The following is a 24,477-nucleotide window of genomic DNA, read 5'->3' on the forward strand; positions in this document are numbered from 1 at the left end:
CTTTCAGCCTTCATATCCCACCATCTACTACTGCTTCAAATGTGAGACTACTATCATTTTATAGAAAATCATCTTGCTTAACTCATACATAAATATGATTTGCAACTATTTTGCATATGATTAGTTATGCAGATTCTTGTCCTGTTACTGTTTTGATCCAAAAAATTTAAATTAAAATTTGTATTATTTTGTGAGTATTTTGTAAATCCTCCCTTGGCTTTCAACACTGCCTGAATCATTCTGGGCATGCTCTCGATCAGATTCAAACATGTCTCAATCGAAATCTGATCCCAGGTCTCTTCTACATGTTTCCAAGATGGTGCATGTTGGTCGACTCACTTAGTTATATACACACGTGATCAAAATTGTTGGTGCTCCTCGTTTAACCCCTTAATCCCATATGACGTACTATCCCATCGAGGTGACCTGGGACTTAATTCCCAGTGATGGGATAGCACGTCATAGCCGATCAGCCACATTCATGGTGGGAGCGCGGCCGATCGCCGCCGGGTGTCAGCTGATTATTACAGCTGACATCCGGCACTATGTGCCAGGAGCGGTCACGGACCGCTTCCGGCACATTAACCCCCAGAACACTGCGATCAAACATGATCGCAGCGTTCCAGGATCATAGGGAAGCATCGCGCAAAGAGGGGGCTCCCTGCATACTTCCCTGAGACCCTCAGAACAATGCGATGTGATCGCGTTGTTCAGAGGGTCTCCTACCTCCTCCTCCCTGTAGGCCCCAGATTCAAAATGACCGTGGGGCTCCTTCCGGGTCCTGCAGGGAGGTGGCTTGCAAGTGCATGCTCAGAGTAGGCGCCAGCAAGCTTCCCTGCAGTGCCTGTCAGATCGCTGATCTGACACAGTGCACTGCAAAGTGTCAGATCTGTGATCTGATAATATATAGTGATGTCCCCCCCGGGGCAATGTTGTAAAGTAACAAAAAAAATATTTACATGTGAAAAAAAAATTCCTAAATAAAGAAAAAAAAATATTGTTCCAATAAATACATTTCTTTATCTAAATAAAAAAATAAATAAAAGTACACATATTTAGTATCGCCGCATCCATAACGACCCGACCTATAAAACTGTCCCACTAGTTGACTCCTTCAGTGAAGACAAAAAAAAAACGAGGCAAAAAACACTTTATTATCATACCTCCAAACAAAAAGTGAAATAACACATGATCAAACAGGTAGATATAAATAACCATGGTACCACTGAAAATGTCATCTTCTCCCGCAAAAAACTAGCTGCCATACAGCATCATCAGCAAAAAAATAAAAAAGTTATAGTCCTCAGAATAAAGCGATGCAAAAATAATTATTTTTTTATATAAAATAGTTTTTATTGTATAAAAGCGCCACAACATAAAAAAATGATATAAATGAGGTATCTCTGTAATCGTACTGACCCGAAGAACAAAACTGCTTTATCAATTTTACCAAACGTGGAATGGTATAAACGCCCCCCCTCCCCAAAAGAACTTCATGAATAGCTGGTTTTTGGTCATTCTGTTTCACAAAAATCGGAATAAAAAACAAAAAATGTCACATGCTCAAAAATGGTACCAATAAAAACGTCAACTCGTCCCGCAAAAAACAAGACCTCACATGACTCTGTGGACCAAAATATGGAAAAATTATAGCTCTCAAAATGTGGAGACGCAAAAACTATTTTTTGCAATAAAAAGCGTCTTTTAGTGTGTGACAGCTGCCAATCATACAAAATCTGCTAAACAAAAACATTATAAAAGAAAATCAAACCCCCATTCATCACCCCCTTAGTTAGGGAAAAATAATAAAATTTTCCCATTAGGGTTATGGTTAGGGTTAGGGTTGGGGCTAAAGTTAGGGTTAGGGCTACAGTTAGGATTGGGGCTACAGTTAGGGTTAGGGTTAAGGCTAAAGTTAGGGCTAGGGTTGGGGCTAAAGTTAGGGTTAGGGCTACAGTTAGGGTTGGGTCTAAAATTAGTGTTGGAGCTGAAGTTAGGGTTAGGGCTAAAGTTAGGGTTAGGGTTGGGGCTAAAGTTAGGGTTTGGATTACATTTACGGTTGGGATTAGGGTTGGGATTAGGGTTAGGGGTGTGGTGAGGGTTATGGTTGGGATTAGGGTTAGGGGTCTGTTGGTGTTAGGGGTGTGGTTAGGGTTGGGAATAGGGGTGTGTTGGGGTTAGGGGTGTGGTCGGGATTAGGGTTAGGGGCATGTTTGGGTTAAGGGTGTGGTTAGGGTTATGGTTAGGGTTGGGATTAGGGTTAGGGGTGTGTTTGGGTTAGGGTTTCAGTTAGAATTGGGGGGGTTTCCACTGTTTAGGCACATCAGGGGCTTTCCAAACGCGACATGGCATCCGATCTCAATTCCAGCCAATTCTGCGTTGAAAAAGTAAAACAGTGCTCCTTCCCTTCCGAGCTCTCCCATGCACCCAAACAGGGGTTTATTCCAACATATGGGGTATCAGCGTACTCAGGACAAAATGGACACCAACTTTTGGGGTCCAATTTTTCCTTTTACTCTTGGGAAAATACAAAACCGGGGGCAAAAATATAGTTTTTGTGGAATAAAAAGAATTTTTATTTTCATGGCTCTGCGTTATAAACTGTAGTGAAACACTTGGAGGTTCAAAGTTCTCACAACACATCTAGATAAGTTCCCTAGGGGGTCTTCTTTCCAAAATGGTGTCACTTGTGGGGGGTTTCAATGTTTAGGCACATCAGGGGCTCTCCAAACCTGACATGGTGTCCTATTTCGATTCCACTCAATTTTGCTTTAAAAAGTCAAACGGCGCTCCTTCCCTTCCGAACAATGCCATGCGCCCAAACAGTGGTTTACCCCCACATATGGGGTATCAGCGTACTCAGGACAAATTGTACAACAACTTTTGGGGTCCAATTTCTCCTGAAAGCCTTGGGAAAATACAAAACTGGGGGCTAAAAAATAATTTTTGTGAGAAAAAAGAACTTTTAATTTCACGGCTCTGCGTTATAAACTGTAGTGAAACACTTGGATGTGGTGTGGTCCCTAAAAAAAATGGTGTTGTAAAAATGAGAAATTGCTGGTCAACTTTTAACCCTTATAACGCCCTAACAAAAAAAAAATTGGTTCCAAAATTGTGCTGGTGTAAAGTAGACATGTGTATTTTGTATGACATATGTCTGTGATTTAAGGGCATAAATATTCAAAGTTGGAAAATTGTGAAATTTTTCGCCAAATTTCCGTTTTTTTCACAAATAAATGCAGGTAATATCAAAGAAATGTTACCACTATCATGAAGTACAATATGTTTAGAGAAAACATTGTCAGAATTACCAGGATCTGTTGAAGCGTTCCAGAGTTATAACCTCATAAAGGGACAGTGGTCAGAATTGTAAAAATTGGCCCGGTTATTAACATGCAAACCACCCTTGGGGGTTAAGGGGTTAATGAGAGAAAAACCCACAATGGTCACAGAAATAACTTGAATCTGACAAAAGTTATAATAAATTAAAAATCTATGAAAATGAACAAATGAAAGTCAGATATTGCTTTTCAACCATGCTTCCACAGAATTTAAAAAAATAAAATAAAACTTCCACTGATGGATTTGATAGTGCTACGAGGGATCATCAGAGATTGGGATATCTAATATATAATTGCCTAGAATACTACTTCCTGCAATTTGTGCCAACTTCCGTGGCTTTGTCCGGAGCTAATGTCCGGAGCTAATGTCCGGAGCTAATGTCCGGAGATAAGTGACGTCAACAGTGTCCAGTGTCTGATTGGTTGCCGCCTGCTGCGAGCGACCAATCAGAAACGTGCCGTACTGTGACACACTCCGCCCGCCATTTTGGTGTGATTTTTGAATTTTTACCTCACAGCAAGTTTCTACTGCGTGGAGGCGGGCACAGTGACGTTGCTCTTCAAGCTCCTGCCGAATTTCGTCAAAAAAATGATAATACCATTTACCAAAACTATATATATTTAGTTGTGAAGTGGTTCAGTGACATTTTCACACCAATTTTGAACTTTTGTTTGGTGTTTTCTCCATATACTGCCTATTATTTTTGTTCTTTCTTACTATTATTTATTAATTGTATTATTCTTACATTTGAATAAATAAAGTATATATGGATTCTAGACTCCCGATTCTTTAGAATCGGGCTGCCATCTAGTTTTCTATAACCCAACTCTAATTTGTACTTCTCAACAACTTTGTCCCTGACTTGTTTGGAGATCTGCTTGGCCTTAATGGTGTTGTTTGGTTTATGTTACCACTTTCTTAATGGTGTTGTAGCCTCTGTGGCCTTTCAGAAAAGGTTTCTAAACTGAAAGATCATTTTTGGTGAAGAAAAATATGCAGGTATAGCAGGATGTGAAAAGTTTAAACCATAATGTCTTAGTTTCCTCACTTCAGCATGGATTTTAATATTAGTACAGTTTAATTAAATTAGTGATATGCGTAAAAGTAAGCAATGCATGACCAATTCAGTGCCATACAAAAGTGTAAAAGTAAACAATGCTCTACCAATGTGTGAAAGTGAATAACACCCTAGCCACTCAATTCCATCCAATTTGTTAAAATAAACGTTGCCCTACCAACTGAATGTCAACCAGTATGTGAAAGTAAACAATGCCCGACTAATTCAACTTCCCTCTACTGTTTTTACATTTGTAATTCTGTATTTTTTCATGAACTCACTTTACCTTAGTTCTCGGCTACACTCAATACATCAAATCCAGCTTCTTTGTTCATAATAGTCAGACATAGAAAACGTTCACCTAAATCATTTAATCAAATTGCCCTTTTTCCCAAAATATTTTAAGGCTTCACATATGTCTTGCATTGGTGGCCTAACATCTTTTATTGTTCATGCTTGCAAGGTGGAATAAAATCTGAACTTGAGGATCCTCAATAATGCAGCAAAGAAATGCACCAAAAAGATGCAAATATGGCAGCGAATACCTGTGGAAAGCCCGCCAGGGCCATGGGGAACTCGGTACCGGGTCCGGTACTTAAAAGGTTGTGTCAAGGCGGCGACGACCTGGTCCGTGGCCCTGGGCGCCCATGTAAAAGGGATAGTTTTTAAAGGGAGTTGTTAAGTAATAAAAGTTTGTGATGCCACCTGTGGTACTCGGTCACGCTGCTTGAAGGGGTCCTCTGGGGGTGATGGTACTGCAACAAAGATGTTATCACTTCCCACAGGTGAAGCAGGGTCCCTGTTGTGAGTTCTGTTTTTGGGCTCCCTCTGGTGGTTACTGATGGTACTGGGTGACTTGTGTTCTCTGCGGTCTCTGGTGTCCACCTGTTCCATCAGGTTATGGGAGTTTCCTATTTAACCTGGCTTTTTTGTCATTTCCTCGCCGGCTATCAATGTAATCAGCGTGTCTTTTTACCTCTGCTCCCTGCGTCTGTTATCTTCAGGACAAGCTAAGTTTTGATTTTCCTGTTCCACGTTTTGCTTTATTTTTGTCTTTGTCCAGCTTGCAGATATGTGATTCCTTGCTGCTGGTTGCTCTAGTGGGCTGAAATTACTCCTCATGTTCCATGAGTTGGCACATGAGTTCAAGTAATTTCAGGATGGTTTTTTGAAGGGTTTTTCGCTGACCGCGCAGTTCACTTTTGTATCCTCTGCTATCTAGCTTTAGCGGGCCTCATTTTTGCTGATTCTATTTTCATAACTACGTATGTGCTTTCCTCTCATTTCACCGTTATTACATGTGGGGGGCTGCTATTTCTGTGGGGTGTTTCTCTGGAGGCAAGTGAGGTCTGTGTTTCTTCTAATAGGGGAAGTTAATCCTTCGGCTGGCGCGAGACGTCTAGGAATCATCGTAGGCACGTTGCCCGGCTACTGCTAGTTGTGTGTTTAGGTTCAGGATCGCGGTCAGCTCAGGTTCCATCACCCTAGAGCTTGTTTTGTTTTTGTGCTTGTCCTTTTGTGATCCCCTGCCATTGGGATCATGACAGTATAGCCGGCCAGAAAAAATTGGTCATCGTTTTGGCTGAAGTAGGAGGAAAAGTAGTCTGAGGAAGATTTTTTTTTTTTTTTTTTTTTTCACTCCTCAGTGTTTGCTGCCTAGCCTTAATTGCAGCTTGGCTGCTTCTATCCTCCTCTTAATCCTTGAATGGCTCTGACCTCAGCTGTTTATCATGGACGTCCAGAGTTTGGCTTCCAGCCTGAATAATCTTGCTGCTAAGGTTCAAAATATACAAGATTTTGTTGTACATGCTCCTATGTCTGAACCTAGAATTCCTATCCCAGAGTTTTTTTCTGGAGATAGATCTAGTTTTCTGAATTTCAGGAACAATTGCAAGTTGTTTCTTTCCTTGAAATCTCGCTCCTCTGGAGACCCTGCTCAGCAGGTCAAGATTGTTATATCTTTTCTGCGGGGTGACCCTCAGAATTGGGCATTTGCATTGGCACCAGGGGATCCTGCGTTGCTCAATGTGGATGCGTTTTTTCTGGCATTGGGTTTGCTCTATGAGGAACCTAACCTAGAGATTCAGGCTGAAAAAGCTTTATTGGCTCTCTCTCAGGGGCAAGATGAAGCAGAAATATATTTTCAGAAATTTCGGAAATGGTCGGTGCTTACTCAGTGGAATGAGTGCGCTTTGGCTGCAAAATTCAGAGATGGCCTTTCTGAGGCCATTAAAGATGTTATGGTGGGGTTCCCGGCGCCTACAGGTCTGAATGAGTCCATGACTATGGCTATTCAGATTGATCGGCGTTTACGGGAGCGCAAACCTGTGCACCATTTGGCGGTGTCTTCTGAACAGGCACCTGAGATAATGCAATGTGATAGAATTCAGTCCAGAAGTGAACGGCAAAATTATAGGCGGAAAAATGGATTGTGTTTTTATTGTGGTGATTCAGCTCATGTTATATCAGCATGCTCTAAACGCACAAAAAAGGTTGATAAGTCTGTTGCCATTGGTACTTTACAGTCTAAGTTCATTCTGTCTGTGACTCTGATTTGTTCATTATCATCCATTTCCGTCTATGCCTATGTGGATTCAGGCGCTGCCCTGAGTCTTATGGATTGGTCATTTGCCAATCGCTGTGGATTTAGTCTGGAACCTCTGGAAGTTCCTATTCCTTTGAAAGGAATTGACTCTACACCTTTGGCTATGAATAAACCTCAGTACTGGACACAAGTGACCATGCGTATGACTCCCGTTCATCAGGAGGTGATTCGCTTCCTGGTACTGTATAATTTACATGATGTCTTAGTGCTTGGTCTGCCATGGTTACAAACTCATAACCCAGTCCTGGACTGGAAAACAATGTCTGTGTTAAGCTGGGGATGTCAGGGGGTTCATGATGATGCATCTCCGATTTCTATCGCTTCATCTACTCCTTCTGAGGTTCCGGTATTTTTGTCTGATTATCGGGAGGTTTTTGAGGAGCCTAAGCTCAGTTCGCTTCCTCCTCACAGGGATTGCGATTGTGCTATAGATTTGATTCCTGGCAGTAAATTCCCTAAAGGTCGTTTGTTCAATCTGTCAGTGCCAGAGCATACTGCTATGCGGAATTATGTTAAGGAGTCCTTGGAAAAGGGACATATCAGTCCATCTTCGTCCCCTTTGGGAGCAGGTTTTTTTTTCGTGGCCAAAAAAGATGGTTCCTTGAGGCCTTGCATAGATTATCGTCTTTTGAATAAGATTACAGTCAAATATCAGTATCCTTTGCCATTGTTGACTGATTTGTTCGCTCGCATTAAGGGGGCTAAATGGTTCACTAAGATTGATCTTCGGGGTGCGTATAATCTTGTGCGGATAAGGCAGGGTGATGAGTGGAAAACCGCATTTAATACGCCTGAGGGTCATTTCGAGTATTTGGTGATGCCTTTTGGACTTTCTAATGCTCCTTCTGTCTTCCAGTCTTTTATGCACGATATTTTCCGTGAATATCTGGATAAATTTATTATCGTGTATTTGGATGATGTTTTGGTTTTTTCTGATGACTGGGAGTCTCATGTTCAGCAGGTCAGGAAGGTGTTTCAGGTCCTGCGGGCCAATTCTTTGTTTGTAAAGTGTTCTAAATGTCTCTTTGGAGTCCAGAAGATTTCTTTTTTGGGGTATATTTTTTCCCCTTCTACTATTGAGATGGATCCCGTCAAGGTTCAGGCTATTTGTGACTGGACGCAGCCTACATCTCTTAAGAGTCTACAGAAGTTCTTGGGCTTTGCTAATTTTTATCGTCGCTTCATAACTAATTTTTCTAGTGTTGTTAAGCCTTTGACGGATTTGACTAAGAAGGGTGCTGATGTTACTGATTGGTCTCCTGCGGCTGTGGAGGCCTTTCAGGAACTTAAGCACCGGTTTTCTTCTGCTCCTGTGTTGCGTCAGCCAGATACGTCGCTTCCTTTTCAGGTTGAGGTTGATGCTTCCGAGATCGGAGCGGGGGCGGTTTTGTCACAGAGAAGCTCCGATGGCTCAGTGATGAAGCCATGTGCGTTCTTTTCTAGAAAATTTTTGCCCGCTGAACGGAATTATGATGTTGGTAATCGGGAGCTTTTGGCCATGAAGTGGGCATTTGAGGAGTGGCGTCATTGGCTTGAGGGTGCTAGACATCGTGTGGTGGTCTTGACTGATCACAAAAATCTGATGTACCTTGAGTCTGCCAAGCGTCTGAATCCTAGACAGGCTCGTTGGTCACTGTTTTTCTCCCGTTTCAATTTTGTGGTTTCATACCTGCCAGGTTCAAAGAATGTGAAGGCGGATGCTCTTTCTAGGAGTTTTGTGCCTGACTCCCCTGGAAATTCTGAGCCCACTGGTATCCTTAGGGATGGGGTGATTTTGTCGGCTGTCTCCCCAGACTTGCGACGTGCTTTGCAGGAGTTTCAGGCGGATAAACCTGATCGTTGTCCACCGGAAAGACTGTTTGTTCCGGATAATTGGACCAGTAGAGTCATCTCCGAGGTCCATTCTTCTGTGTTGGCAGGTCATCCTGGAATATTTGGTACTAGAGACTTGGTGGCCAGGTCTTTTTGGTGGCCTTCCTTGTCGAGGGATGTGCGTTCTTTCGTGCAGTCTTGTGGAGTTTGCGCTCGGGCTAAGCCTTGCTGTTCTCGGGCCAGTGGATTGTTGTCACCTTTGCCTATCCCGAAGAGGCCTTGGACGCACATTTCCATGGACTTTATTTCGGATCTCCCTGTCTCTCAAAAAATGTCCGTCATATGGGTTGTGTGTGACCGCTTTTCTAAGATGGTTCATCTGGTACCCTTGCCTAAGTTACCTTCCTCCTCTGAGTTGGTCCCTCTGTTTTTTCAAAACGTGGTCCGTTTGCATGGCATTCCGGAGAACATCGTTTCTGACAGGGGATCCCAGTTTGTGTCTAGATTTTGGCGGACGTTCTGTGCTAAGATGGGCATTGATTTGTCCTTTTCGTCTGCATTCCATCCCCAGACGAATGGCCAGACGGAACGAACTAATCAGACTTTAGAAACTTATTTAAGGTGTTTTGTTTCTGCTGATCAAGATGACTGGGTTTCCTTTTTGCCGCTTGCCGAGTTTGCCCTTAATAATCGGGCTAGTTCTGCTACCTTGGTTTCTCCTTTCTTTTGTAATTCGGGGTTTCATCCTCGTTTTTCCTCTGGTAAGGTGGAGCCTTCTGATTGTCCTGGAGTGGACATGGTGGTGGATAGGTTGCATCAGATTTGGAGTCATGTGGTGGACAATTTGAAGTTGTCCCAGGAGAGGGCTCAGCAGTTTGCTAATCGCCGTCGCCGCGTGGGTCCTCGACTTCTTGTTGGGGACTTGGTGTGGTTGTCTTCTCGTTTTGTTCCTATGAAGGTCTCTTCTCCTAAGTTTAAGCCTCGGTTCATCGGTCCCTATAGGATCTTGGAAATTCTTAACCCTGTGTCGTTTCGTTTGGATCTCCCGGCATCGTTTGCTATTCATAATGTGTTCCATCGGTCGTTGTTGCGGAAGTATGAGGTACCTGTTGTTCCTTCGCTTGAGCCTCCTGCTCCGGTGCTGGTTTAGGGTGAATTGGAGTATGTTGTGGAGAAGATCTTGGATTCTCGTGTTTCCAGACGGAAACTCCAGTATTTGGCCAAGTGGAAGGGTTATGGTCAGGAGGATAATTCTTGGGTGATTGCCTCTGATGTTCATGCTGCCGATTTGGTCCGTGCTTTTCATAGGGCTCATCCTGGTCGCCCTGGTGGTTCTCGTGAGGGTTCGGTGACCCCTCCTCAAGGGGGGGTACTGTTGTGAGTTCTGTTTTTGGGCTCCCTCTGGTGGTTACTGATGGTACTGGGTGACTTGTGTTCTCTGCGGTCTCTGGTGTCCACCTGTTCCATCAGGTTATGGGAGTTTCCTATTTAACCTGGCTTTTTTGTCATTTCCTCGCCGGCTATCAATGTAATCAGCGTGTCTTTTTACCTCTGCTCCCTGCGTCTGTTATCTTCAGGACAAGCTAAGTTTTGATTTTCCTGTTCCACGTTTTGCTTTATTTTTGTCTTAGTCCAGCTTGCAGATATGTGATTCCTTGCTGCTGGTTGCTCTAGTGGGCTGAAATTACTCCTCATGTTCCATGAGTTGGCACATGAGTTCAAGTAATTTCAGGATGGTTTTTTGAAGGGTTTTTCGCTGACCGCGCAGTTCACTTTTGTATCCTCTGCTATCTAGCTTTAGCGGGCCTCATTTTTGCTGATTCTATTTTCATAACTACGTATGTGCTTTCCTCTCATTTCACCGTTATTACATGTGGGGGGCTGCTATTTCTGTGGGGTGTTTCTCTGGAGGCAAGTGAGGTCTGTGTTTCTTCTAATAGGGGAAGTTAATCCTTCGGCTGGCGCGAGACGTCTAGGAATCATCGTAGGCACGTTCCCCGGCTACTGCTAGTTGTGTGTTTAGGTTCAGGATCGCGGTCAGCTCAGGTTCCATCACCCTAGAGCTTGTTTTGTTTTTGTGCTTGTCCTTTTGTGATCCCCTGCCATTGGGATCATGACAGGTCCCCAGGGCTTCCGGTGTGTTTGGCCAGAGTGGTGTGGTTTCAGAATAAACAGAGGACCCAGGGTTGCAGTCTCTTTACCTCTTTACTGAGGGGGTCAGGCAGCCACAGTCTGGGGTACCGGACCACAGGTACAGGTATGGTCCGGCCAGCTTGGAAGTGATTCTGGAATCTCCCACCAGGTGGGATTGAAAGCCTTCCCTTTAGCGCTGTGGTGTTGTAGTCCCTTGCTGCCTTAGGCCTCACACAAGGGCCTCACGTTTTCTCTCTGTCACCCTTGTTGGTAGGACACTACCCGCACGACAGGTAGCTTGAGCCTTTTTACAGGATCTCTAACACGACCTGGGCTCTATCTGCTACTGTGTCCTCGGGTGTTAATGATGGGCAGGTAACTTGCAATCTGCAGTTTCTGCTGTGGGGCATAGCGTTACTCCCAGAACCTCGGTCTTCCGGCTACCGGTATCTGTGCTCAGCGTGGAGGAAGCCCAGTCGCAGCTTCTGTCTCCAGCTCTTCACTCACCTTTACTCCTTTTCCTCCTTCACGCTCTTTACAACTTATTCCATCCTTCCCTTTTCCAGGAGCTGCAGAACTTGGTCTGCACGACCCCTGCTTTCCTCACAGAAGCTGCAGCACTTCTTGTGGCTGCATGGCTCCTCCTTTCCTCTGTCTCTCTCACAGATTCCTCTCACTGACTACTTTCCCTCCAGCCAGAATATAAATAGGGGAGCCACCCACAAGCTGGATCAGAGCTCCCGCTTCTGGCCTGGAGTAAGAACATGTTGCATGTTTGTGAATACCTGACAAAAGGAATCCTTCTTCGCTTCCCAGCATGACATCACTCTCCCCATGAGGAAAGCAATGCCACTGTAACAACCAGGAACCTGGGGTCTTACACCTGCATCTCAGCTGCAGCTTTTTTTTTTTTTTTACTACCAATAGATAAGGTTTTGGCTGCAGAAACAAATGCAGCAATAAAGCAATGTCTGAACATAGTCAAAGAGCAAGGCCCAATAGACCAGCTGTTGAATTTCCTGTAAATCTTCAAAACCAGGTGGAAAATTTTTGTTTAAAGACATGTGCACACGTTTAGTATTTGGTTAGTATTTTACATCAGAATTTGTAAGCCAGAACCAGAAGTGGAACAATCAAATGAAAAGTTTAAGAGAAACACGTCACTACTTCTGTATTTATCACCCACTCCTGGTTTTGGCTTATAAAGACTGACGTGAAATACTGACCAAATACTGAATGTGTGAATGTGGCCAAACTCACAAAACCAGTTGGCTGATTGTAATTACAGCTGTGTTTTGAAGATGAAGCAGCTCTTTTGCAAAATAATCAGTTTAAATGTTTCATAGACCTCTTGGTGACACTGTCCAAGGCCACTCTGTTTGGCCTTACCCTTATCAATAAAACAACTTCATTCATTAAAAATGAACAATGAATTTCTAATTATACAGTAGAAAGCCAAGATGACTCTATCTGCAGATGAGCACACTTCTCGGTCATATACCAACCCCTACGTGGAACACTAACCGATGATAAATATTTGCTGACTGCAAATTAGGTTCACAACAGCTGGTAACAGAGGTTATAGTCTCACCTGGAAGAACTTGCAAAATCAGAGTCTGTCCTGCCATCTCTCTGATAGAAGCAGCTTGGTCTAAAACTTGTGTCTCACCCATCTGTTTAAAGAGAACAATATCACGATCAGTCATTTACAATCAAGAGTTCTCATTAGATTGATAGAAAGAAAAAATATAAACGGATTCTGTCTATTTTGTCTATGTGTCTTGTTTTAGTGAAAAGGGTAGTCCAGCAGTTAGGGCCATAGTTGATTGACTACATAAAAGCCAATCGACAGTCATTTAATAGCCTTTTTAGACAGGCACCGCACTTATGATTCGGACAGAATGATCAGCTTTAATGAGATGTCATTGTTTTCAGCAGCACAGGTTCTGTTTACACAGCATGATGTGCTTCCAGGACTGATGATTTTTAGGCAAGCTTTAAGAATAACTATCACCTGTTATGAACATGTTCACACACTCACACAGAAATGGAAACTGAAGGAAAGAACTTAGAAAGGACTTCAGATGCCGTACTTGCACCCAAGTCATCATTGTACAGACCAGGATAGTCCCAAAGCACATAAAAAATTCATACCACGAGATACGGCCTTCCCAAAACCCTGTCTGATGACAAATGCACACTTAGCAGGATGCAGCAGGCCTCCACTCCAATACCTCATATAGTGTATGTATTTATCATATGCATGCATTTTTTGCACTATATCATATCCTTTTCTGCAGGATGTGGCCAGCCCTATTTATGTTGGCTAGGTTTTTCTGGGGCGTCTTTCACTTTGCGCTGCATTTTTATAGTGCTGGGCAGCCCGCCTGTTAATACAAGGGGCGTCATCAATAGGTTGCATACAGACACTGTGCACCGCACCTATCAGTGTGACTGGCGTCCTATGTGAGTTATATCAATGTGCATTTTTTCTGCTAGGCAGCCAACCCCTGCAATGTTTGGTTGGGGTGGTTGTTTTTATCAAATAGTTTGCAGCTGTGCCGCTCCTAGCCTTTATCAGTGGAGGCCTGCTGCATCCTGCTAAGTGTGCATTTGTCATCAGACAGGGTTTTGGGAAGGCCGTATCTCGTGGTATGTATTTTTTCCGGGTTTTTTTTGTCCCTAAGCACATAACCAACTAAAAACATGTCCTCGACCTGGTTCCCTAAAAGGCCATCGATGGGTTTCTCATACATCCTGAGGTACCAGAAGGGAAGCCGCAACACAAATCCTAAAAAGGGGAAGGAAAGCGTGCAGTGAGACATGAGAACCCATGGTAAGATACTAAAGATGTTCACACAGGACAGACAGGGAAAAACACAGAGAGCCAAAAAATAAACAGTCTAATTGAAAAACCTCCCAGAATCCCAGACATAAAAGAAAGGGAAGGGTGATGGGGAGAAGTTCTCACAGTCAGACCACAGGAAAAGTAACTGTGGTTAATGATAATCTCTGCTTGAGGAGATGGAACTCCTAACACCAGCTGCACAGAAGTATAGCCAGCAAAGAAAGTCTGTGAGAGGTGATTATATAAAGTCCATCCCAAAATGTGATAGGTCAGAACCAAAAGAGAAAACAGGAAACACCTGAAATGAAACAAAGCAAGAAAATGAAAGCAAGTACAAAAGAACCATCAGCATTTGGACAGAGACGAACCGGACTATGGTTCAACAGAGATAGAGATGACAAAGCACAATTAAAAAACATTGGTCCGAGGGTTCATATTACAGCATAACTACTTTGTGTATGAAGGTCAACATTACAACATTACAACATGTTTGATGGGGGACCGCCATGGGGACGCGGTTCGCGAAAAGCTATGCAAATGTATATGTTGCCAAATGTGAGGATTCTCATATTCTAATTGGAGGTCGACTACACTCAGGCCTAGTCATGTGGCACCGGTTCATAGATGACATTTTATTCATATGGGAAGGCTCTCAAACTGACCTAAACAGATTCATTGCAGATCTTAATTTTAACCAGTACGGCCTAGAATTTACTCCAAATATCAGCAAAACTAACATCAATTTTTTGGATTTAAATATTTATGTGGAAAAAAAACAACTATATGCAAAATGTCATCTCGAAAAGAGGTTGATTCAAACAGTTTCATCCATATTACCAGCTGTCATCTACCGGTGTGGCTAGCCAATATACCAAAGAGCCAATACACCAGGATCAGACGTAACTGTTCCAACATGGTGGACTACAACAGAGAAGCCAAGCACTTAACACAGCAATTTATGGATAAGGGCTATCCAAGACCCCTATTGGAGAAGGCACAGTGTGATGTAGCCCTTCTACCAAGAGAATCTTTGCTGAAGAAGAATGGCACCAAAATTGACAAGGGGACCAATAGTAATAAAAGTGATACTAATAATGGGAATCTACGGGAACAGATTTCAAATTTACCATTTATTACACAATTTCATACAAATCACAAAAAAATTTGTTAATATCATACACAAACACTGGTCAGTTATGAAAAAAGTAATAGGGGACTTCCTGCCCACCAACCCCAGGTTCATATTACAGAAAATCCCAATCGCTGGGCCATCTCATAGCCCCCAAAACCAAAATGATCGGTACAAAAAAGTTACATGACTTTAACCCCTTTACCCCCAAGGGTGGTTTGCACGTTAATGACCGGGCCAATGTTTACAATTCTGACCACTGTCCCTTTATGAGGTTATAACTCTGGAACGCTTCAATGGATCCTGGTGATTCTGACATTGTTTTCTCGTGACATATTGTACTTCATGACAATGGTAAAAATTCTTTGATAGTACCTGCGTTTATTTGTGAAAAAAACGGAAATTTGGCGAAAATTATGAAAATTTTGCAATTTTCCAACTTTTAATTTTTATGTAATTAAATCACAGAGATATGTCACACAAAATACTTAATAAGTAACATTTTCCACATGTCTACTTTACATCAGCACAATTTTGGAACCAAAATTTTTTTTTGTTAGGGAGTTATAAGGGTTAAAAGTTGACCAGCAATTTCTCATTTCTACAACACCATTTTATTTTAGGGACCACATCTCATTTGAAGTCATTTTGAGGGGTCTATATGACAGAAAATACCCAAGTGTGACACCATTCTAAAAACTACGCCCCTCAAGGTGCTCAAAACCATATTCAAGAAGTTTATTAACCCTTCTGGTGCTTCACAGGAATTTTTTGAATGTTTAAATAAAAATGAACATTTAACTTTTTTTCACAAAAAATTTAATTCAGCTCCAATTTGTTTTATTTTACCAAGGGTAACAGGAGAAAATGGACCCCAAACATTGTTGTACAATTTGTCCTGAGTATGCCAATACCCCACATGTGGGGGTAAACCACTGTTTGGGCGCATGGCAGAGCTCGGAAGCGAAGGAGTGCCATTTGACTTTTCAATGCAAAATTGACTGGAATTGAGATGGGACGCCATGTTTCGTTTGGAGAGCCCCTGATGTGGCTAAACATTGAAACCCCCCACAAGTGACACCATTTTGGAAAGTAGACCCCCTAAGGAACTTATCTAGAGGTGTGGTGAGCACTTTGACCCACCAAGTGCTTCACAGAAGTTTATAATGTAGAACCGTAAAAATAAAAAATCATATTTTTTCACAAAAATTATCTTTTCGCCCCCAATTTTTTATTTTCCCAAGGGTAAGAGAAGAAATTGGACCCCAAAAGTTGTTGTACAATTTGTCCTGAGTACGCTGATAGCCCATATGTGGGGGTAAACCACTGTTTGGGCGGATGGGAGAGCTCGGAAAGGAAGGAGCGCCGTTTGACTTTTCAATGCAAAATTGACAGGAATTGAGATGGGACGCCATGTTGCGTTTGAAGAGCCACTGATGTGCCTAAACATTGAAACCCCCCACAAGTGACACCATTTTGGAAAGTAGACCCCCTAAGGAACTTATCTAGAGGTGTGGTGAGCACTTTGACCCACCAAGTGCTTCACAGAAGTTTATAATGTAGAACCGTAAAAATAAAAAATCATATTTTTTCACAAAAATTATCTTTTCGCCCCAAATTTTTTATTTTCCCAAGGGTAAGAGAAGAAATTGGACCCCAAAAGTTGTTGTACAATTTGTCCTGAGTACGCTGATACCCCATATGTGGGGGTAAACCACTGTTTGGGCGGATGGGAGAGCTCGGAAGGGAAGGAGCGCCGTTTGACTTTTCAAAGCAAAATTGACAGGAATTGAGATAGAACGCCATGTTGCGTTTGAAGAGCCACTGATGTGCCTAAACATTGAAACCCCCCACAAATGACACCATTTTGGAAAGTAGACCCCCTAAGGAACTTATCTAGAGGTGTGGTGAGCACTTTGACCCACCAAGTGCTTCACAGAAGTTTATAAAAATAAAACAAAATTTTTTTCCCACAAAAATTATTTTTTTAGCCCCCAGTTTTGTATTTTCCTGAGGGTAACAGGAGAAATTGGACCCCAAAATTTGTTGCCCAATTTGTCCTGAGTGCGATGATACACCATATGTGGGGGGAACCACTGTTTGGGCACATGGGAGGGCTCAGAAGGGAAGGAGTGCCATTTGAATGCAGACTTAGATGGAATGGTCTGCAGGTGTCACATTGTGTTTGCAGAGCCCCTAATGTACCTAAACAGTAGAAACCCCCCACAAGTGACACCATTTTGGAAAGTAGACCCCCTTAGGAACTTATCTAGATGTGTGCTGAGCGCTTTGACCCACCAAGGGCTTCACAGAAGTTTATAATGGAGAGCCGTAAAAATAAAACAAAAATTTTTTCCCACAAAAATTATTTTTTAGCCCCCAGTTTTGTATTTTCCCGAGGGTAACAGGAGAAATTCGACCCCACAATTTGTTGTCCAATTTGTCCTGAGTGCGCTGATACCCCATATGTGGGGGGTAACCACTGTTTGGGCGCATGGGAGGGCTCGGAAGGGAAGGAGCTCCATTTGGAATGAGGACTTAGATGGAATGGTCTGCAGGTGTCACATTGCATTTGCAGAGCCCCTAATGTACCTAAACCGTAGAAACCTCCCACAAGTGACACCATTTTGGAAACTAGACCCCCTAAGGAACTCATCTAGATGTGTTATGATAGCTTTGAACCCCCAAGTGTTTCACTACAGTTTGTAACGCAGAGCCGTTAAAATTAAAAAAAAAAATCTTTCCCCCCAAAATTATTTTTTAGCCCCCAGTTTTGTATTTTCCCGAGGGTAAGAGGAGAAATTCGACCCCAAAAGTTGTTGTCCAATTTGTCCTGAGTACGCTGATACCCCGTATGTTGGGGAAACCACCGTTTGAGCGCATGGCAGAGCTCGGAAGGGAAGGAGCGCCATTTGGAATGCAGACTTAGATGGAATGGTCTGCAGACGTCACATTGCGTTTGCAGAACCCCTAATGTACCTAAACAGTAGAAACCCCCCACAAGTGACCCCATATTGGAAACTAGACCCCCCAGGGAACTAATCTAGATGTGTTGTGAGAACTTTGAACCCCCAAGTGTTTCACTACAGTTTATAACGCAGAGCCGTGAAAATAAAAAATCTTTTTTTTTCCCACAAAAAATATGTTTTAGCCCCGAGTTTTGTATTTTCCCAAGGGTAACAGGAGAAATTGGACCCGAAAAGTTGTTGTCCTATTTGTCCTGAGTACGCTGATACCCCATATGTTGGGGTAAACCCCTGTTTGGGCACACGGGAGAGCTCGGAAGGGAAGAAGCACTGTTTTACTTTTTCAACGCAGAATTGGCTGGAATTGAGATCGGACGCCATGTCGCGTTTGGAGAGCCCCTGATGTGCCGAAACAGTGGAAACTCCCCAATTATAACTGAAACCCTAATCCAAACACATCCCTAACCCTAATCCCAACAGTAACCCTAACCACACCTCTAACCCAGACACACCCCTAACCCTAATCCCAACCCTATTCCCAAACGTAAATGTAATCTAAACCCTAACTGTAACTTTAGCCCCAACCCAAACTGTAGCCCTAGCCCTAACCCTAGCCCTAACCCTAATCCTAACCCTAGCCCTAACCTGTTATGGCTGGCAATCAGGCAACACAGCGTGCAGTAATCAGCGCACATACAGAGATCTGGCAATAACCAAAAACAATAGGACGAGCTCTGAGACGTGGAATCTCTGTAGACTGCAGTACCTGATCTATCCTCACACAACTATAAGCAGCAGTGGATTGCGCCTATCACTACCTATGCAACTCGGCACTGCCTGAGGAGCTGACTAGCCTGAAGATAGAAATACAAGCCTGACTTACCTCAGAGAAATACCCCAAAGGAATAGGCAGCCCCCCACATATAATGACTGTTAGCAAGATGAAAAGACAAACATAGGAATGAAATAGATTCAGCAAAGTGAGGCCCGATATTCTAGACAGAGCGAGGATAGCAAAGAGAACTATGCAGTCTACAAAAAACCCTAAAACGAAAACCACGCAAAGGGGCAAAAAGACCCACCGTGCCGAACTAACAGCACGGCGGTGCACCCCTTTGCTTCTCAGAGCTTCCAGCAAAAGTTAATAGCAAGCTGGACAGAAAAAACAGAAAACAAACTAGAAGCACTTATCTAGCAGAGCAGCAGGCCCAAGGAAAGATGCAGTAGCTCAGATCCAACACTGGAACATTGACAAGGAGCAAGGAAGACAGACTCAGGTGGAGCTAAATAGCAAGGCAGCCAACGAGCTCACCAAAACACCTGAGGGAGGAAGCCCAGAGACTGCAATACCACTTGTGACCACAGAAGTGAATTCAGCCACAGAATTCACAACAGTACCCCCCCCTTGAGGAGGGGTCACCGAACCCTCACCAGAACCCCCAGGCCGACCAGGATGAGCCACATGAAAGGCACGAACAAGATCTGGGGCATGGACATCAGAGGCAAAAACCCAGGAATTATCTTCCTGAGCATAACCCTTCCATTTGACCAGATACTGGAGTTTCCGTCTAGAGACACGAGAATCCAAAATCTTCTCCACAATATACTCCAATTCCCCCTCCACCAAAACAGGGGCAGGAGGCTCCACAGATGGAACCATAGGTGCCACGTATCTCCTCAACAACGACCTATGGAATACATTATGTATGGAAAAGGAGTCTGGGAGGATCAGACGAAAAGACACCGGATTGAGAATCTCAGAAATCCTATACGGAACAATAAAACGAGGTTTAAATTTAGGAGAGGAAACCTTCATAGGAATATGACGAGAAGATAACCAAACCAGATCCCCAACACGAAGTCGGGGTCCCACACGGCGTCTGCGATTAGCGAAAAGCTGAGCCTTCTCCTGGGACAAGGTCAAATTGTCCACTACCTGAGTCCAGATCTGCTGCAACCTGTCCACCACAGAATCCACACCAGGACAGTCCGAAGACTCAACCTGTCCTGAAGAGAAACGAGGATGGAACCCAGAATTGCAGAAAAATGGAGAGACCAAGGTAGCCGAGCTGGCCCGATTATTAAGGGCGAACTCAGCCAACGGCAAAAATGACACCCAATCATCCTGGTCAGCGGAAACAAAACATCTCAGATATGTTTCCAAGGTCTGATTGGTTCGTTCGGTCTGGCCATTAGTCTGAGGATGGAAGGCCGAGGAGAAAGATAGGTCAATGCCCATCCTACCACAAAAGGCTCGCCAGAACCTCGAGACAAACTGGGAACCTCTGTCAGAAACAATATTCTCAGGAATGCCATGTAAACGAACCACATGCTGGAAGAACAAAGGCACCAAATCAGAGGAGGAAGGCAATTTAACCAAAGGCACCAGATGGACCATTTTAGAAAAGCGATCACAGACCACCCAAATGACCGACATTTTTTGAGAAACGGGAAGGTCAGAAATGAAATCCATCGAAATATGTGTCCAAGGCCTCTTCGGGACCGGCAAGGGCAAAAGCAACCCACTGGCACGTGAACAGCAGGGCTTAGCCCGAGCACAAATTCCACAGGACTGCACAAAAGTACGCACATCCCGCGACAGAGATGGCCACCAGAAGGATCTAGCAACCAACTCCCTGGTACCAAAGATTCCTGGATGACCGGCCAGCACCGAACAATGAAGTTCAGAGATAACTTTACTAGTCCACCTATTAGGGACGAACAGTTTCTCGGCCGGACAACGATCAGGTTTATTAGCCTGAAATTTCTGCAACACTCTCCGCAAATCAGGGGAGATGGCAGACACAATGACTCCTTCCTTGAGGATACTCGCCGGCTCAGATAACCCCGGAGAGTCGGGCACAAAACTCCTAGACAGAGCATCCGCCTTCACATTTTTAGAGCCCGGAAGGTATGAAATCACAAAATCAAAACGAGCGAAAAATAACGACCAACGGGCCTGTCTAGGATTCAAGCGCTTGGCAGACTCAAGATAAGTAAGGTTCTTATGATCAGTCAAAACCACCACGCGATGCTTAGCACCCTCAAGCCAATGACGCCACTCCTCGAATGCCCACTTCATGGCCAGCAACTCTCGGTTGCCCACATCATAATTACGCTCAGCAGCAGAAAATTTCCTGGAAAAGAAAGCACATGGTTTGAACACTGAGCAACCAGAACCTCTCTGTGACAAAACCGCCCCTGCACCAATCTCAGAAGCATCAACCTCGACCTGGAACGGAAGAGAAACATCAGGTTGACACAACACAGGGGCACAGCAAAAATGACGCTTCAACTCCTGAAAAGCTTCCACGGCAGCAGAAGACCAATTAACCAAATCAGCATCCTTCTTGGTCAAATCGGTCAATGGTCTGGCAATGCTAGAAAAATTACAGATGAAGCGACGATAAAAATTAGCAAAGCCCAGGAATTTCTGCAGACTTTTTAGAGATGTCGGCTGAGTCCAATCCTGGATGGCCTGAACCTTAACCGGATCCATCTCGATAGTAGAAGGGGAAAAGATGAACCCCAAAAATGAAACTTTCTGCACACCGAAGAGACACTTTGATCCCTTCACGAACAAGGAATTAGCACGCAGTACCTGGAAAACCATTCTGACTTGCTTCACATGAGACTCCCAATCATCTGAGAAGATCAAAATGTCATCCAAGTAAACAATCAAGAATTTATCCAGATACTCACGGAAAATGTCATGCATAAAAGACTGAAAAACAGATGGAGCATTGGCAAGTCCGAACGGCATCACCAGATACTCAAAATGACCCTCGGGCGTATTAAATGCCGTTTTCCATTCATCTCCCTGCCTGATTCTCACCAGATTATACGCACCACGAAGATCAATCTTAGTAAACCAACTAGCCCCCTTAATCCGAGCAAACAAGTCAGAAATCAATGGCAAGGGATACTGAAACTTAACAGTGATCTTATTAAGAAGGCGGTAATCAATACACGGTCTTAGCGAACCATCCTTCTTGGCTACAAAAAAGAACCCTGCTCCCAATGGTGACGACGATGGGCGAATATGTCCCTTCTCCAGGGACTCCTTCACATAACTGCGCATAGCGGTGTGTTCAGGTACGGACAAATTAAATAAACGACCCTTAGGGAATTTACTACCAGGAATCAAATCGATAGCACAATCACAATTCCTATGCGGAGGTAGGGCATCAGACTTGGACTCTTCAAATACATCCTGAAAGTCCGACAAGAACTCTGGGATGTCAGAAGGAATGGATGACGAAATAGACAAAAATGGAACATCACCATGTACTCCCTGACAACCCCAGCTGGTTACCGATATAGAGTTCCAATCCAATACTGGATTATGGGTTTGTAGCCATGGCAACCCCAACACGACCACATCATGCAAATTATGCAGTACCAGAAAGCGAATAACTTCCTGATGTGCAGGAGCAATGCACATGGTCAGCTGGGCCCAGTACTGAGGCTTATTCTTGGCCAAAGGTGTAGCATCAATTCCTCTCAACGGAATAGGACACCGCAAAGGCTCCAAGAAAAATCCACAACGTTTAGCATAATCCAAATCCATCAGATTCAGGGCAGCGCCTGAATCCACAAACGCCATGACAGAATACGATGACAAAGAGCACATTAAGGTAATGGACAAAAGGAATTTGGACTGTACAGTACCAATAACGGCAGAGCTATCGAACCGCCTAGTGCGTTTAGGACAATTAGAAATAGCATGAGTAGAATCACCACAATACAAACACAGTCTGTTCAGACGTCTGTGTTCTTGCCGTTCTACTTTAGTCATAGTCCTGTCGCACTGCATAGGCTCAGGTTTACTCTCAGACAATACCGCCAGATGGTGCACAGATTTACGCTCGCGCAAGCGACGACCGATCTGAATGGCCAAGGACATAGACTCATTCAAACCAGCAGGCATAGGAAATCCCACCATTACATCCTTCAGAGCTTCAGAGAGACCCTTTCTGAACAAAGCCGCTAGTGCAGATTCATTCCACAGAGTGAGTACTGACCACTTCCTAAATTTCTGACAATATACTTCTACATCATCCTGACCCTGGCATAAAGCCAGCAGATTTTTCTCAGCCTGATCCACTGAATTAGGCTCATCGTAAAGCAATCCCAGCGCCTGGAAAAATGCATCAACATTACTCAATGCAGAATCTCCTGGTGCAAGAGAAAACGCCCAGTCCTGTGGGTCGCCGCGCAAAAAAGAAATAATAATCAAAACCTGTTGAATAGGATTACCAGAAGAATGAGGTTTCAAGGCCAAAAATAGCTTACAATTATTTCTGAAGCTCAGGAATTTAGTTCTGTCACCAAAAAACAAATCAGGAATCGGAATTCTTGGTTCTAGCATCGATTTCTGATCAATAGTATCTTGAATCTTTTGTACATTTACAACGAGATTATCCATTGAGGAGCACAGAGCCTGAATATCCATGTCCACAGCTGTGTCCTGAAGCACTCTAATGTCTAGGGGAAAAAAAAGACTGAAGACAGAGCTAAGAAAAAAAAATGCTGTCAGGATTTCTTTTTTCCCTCTATTGGGAATCATTGGTGTGGCTCCTTGTACTGTTATGGCTGGCAATCAGGCAACACAGCGTGCAGTAATCAGCGCACATACAGAGATCTGGCAATAACCAAAAACAATAGGACGAGCTCTGAGACGTGGAATCTCTGTAGACTGCAGTACCTGATCTATCCTCACACAACTATAAGCAGCAGTGGATTGCGCCTATCACTACCTATGCAACTCGGCACTGCCTGAGGAGCTGACTAGCCTGAAGATAGAAATACAAGCCTGACTTACCTCAGAGAAATACCCCAAAGGAATAGGCAGCCCCCCACATATAATGACTGTTAGCAAGATGAAAAGACAAACGTAGGAATGAAATAGATTCAGCAAAGTGAGGCCCGATATTCTAGACAGAGCGAGGATAGCAAAGAGAACTATGCAGTCTACAAAAAACCCTAAAACGAAAACCACGCAAAGGGGCAAAAAGACCCACCGTGCCGAACTAACAGCACGGCGGTGCACCCCTTTGCTTCTCAGAGCTTCCAGCAAAAGTTAATAGCAAGCTGGACAGAAAAAACAGAAAACAAACTAGAAGCACTTATCTAGCAGAGCAGCAGGCCCAAGGAAAGATGCAGTAGCTCAGATCCAACACTGGAACATTGACAAGGAGCAAGGAAGACAGACTCAGGTGGAGCTAAATAGCAAGGCAGCCAACGAGCTCACCAAAACACCTGAGGGAGGAAGCCCAGAGACTGCAATACCACTTGTGACCACAGAAGTGAATTCAGCCACAGAATTCACAACACTAACCCTAGCCCTAACCCTAGCCCTAGCCCTAACCCTAACCCTCACCCTAGCCCTAACCCTAGCCCTAACCCTAGCCCTAACCCTAACCCTAGCCCTAACCCTAACCCTAGCCCTAACCCTAGCCCTAGCCCTAACCCTAACCCTAGCCCTAACCCTAGCCCTAACCCTAGCCCTAGCCCTAACCCTAGCCCTAACCCTAGCCCTAACTCTAACCCTAGCCCTAATGGGAAAATGGAAATAAATACATT

The 24,477-nt window shown here is 43.8% G+C and overlaps 1 protein-coding gene and 1 long non-coding RNA gene across 3 annotated transcripts in view; one reads left to right on the plus strand and one right to left on the minus strand.

Annotated features, from left to right (window-relative positions):
- The window catches only part of LOC138675604 (uncharacterized), a 43,092-nt gene that overhangs the window by 10,527 nt on the left and 8,088 nt on the right, over positions 1–24,477 (plus strand). The gene's annotated exons all lie outside the window — the stretch shown is intronic.
- RGS14 (regulator of G protein signaling 14) overlaps positions 1–24,477 on the minus strand; it is a 270,621-nt gene that overhangs the window by 5,148 nt on the left and 240,996 nt on the right. For both annotated transcript variants that reach the window (XM_069763976.1, XM_069763975.1), the window contains one exon: positions 12,541–12,622. In XM_069763976.1, the coding sequence (XP_069620077.1) occupies positions 12,541–12,622 (82 nt within the window). The remainder of the gene's footprint in view (positions 1–12,540; positions 12,623–24,477) is intronic.

This window comes from Ranitomeya imitator, chromosome 4 (assembly GCF_032444005.1).
Source record: "Ranitomeya imitator isolate aRanImi1 chromosome 4, aRanImi1.pri, whole genome shotgun sequence".
Lineage (NCBI taxonomy): Eukaryota > Metazoa > Chordata > Amphibia > Anura > Dendrobatidae > Ranitomeya > Ranitomeya imitator.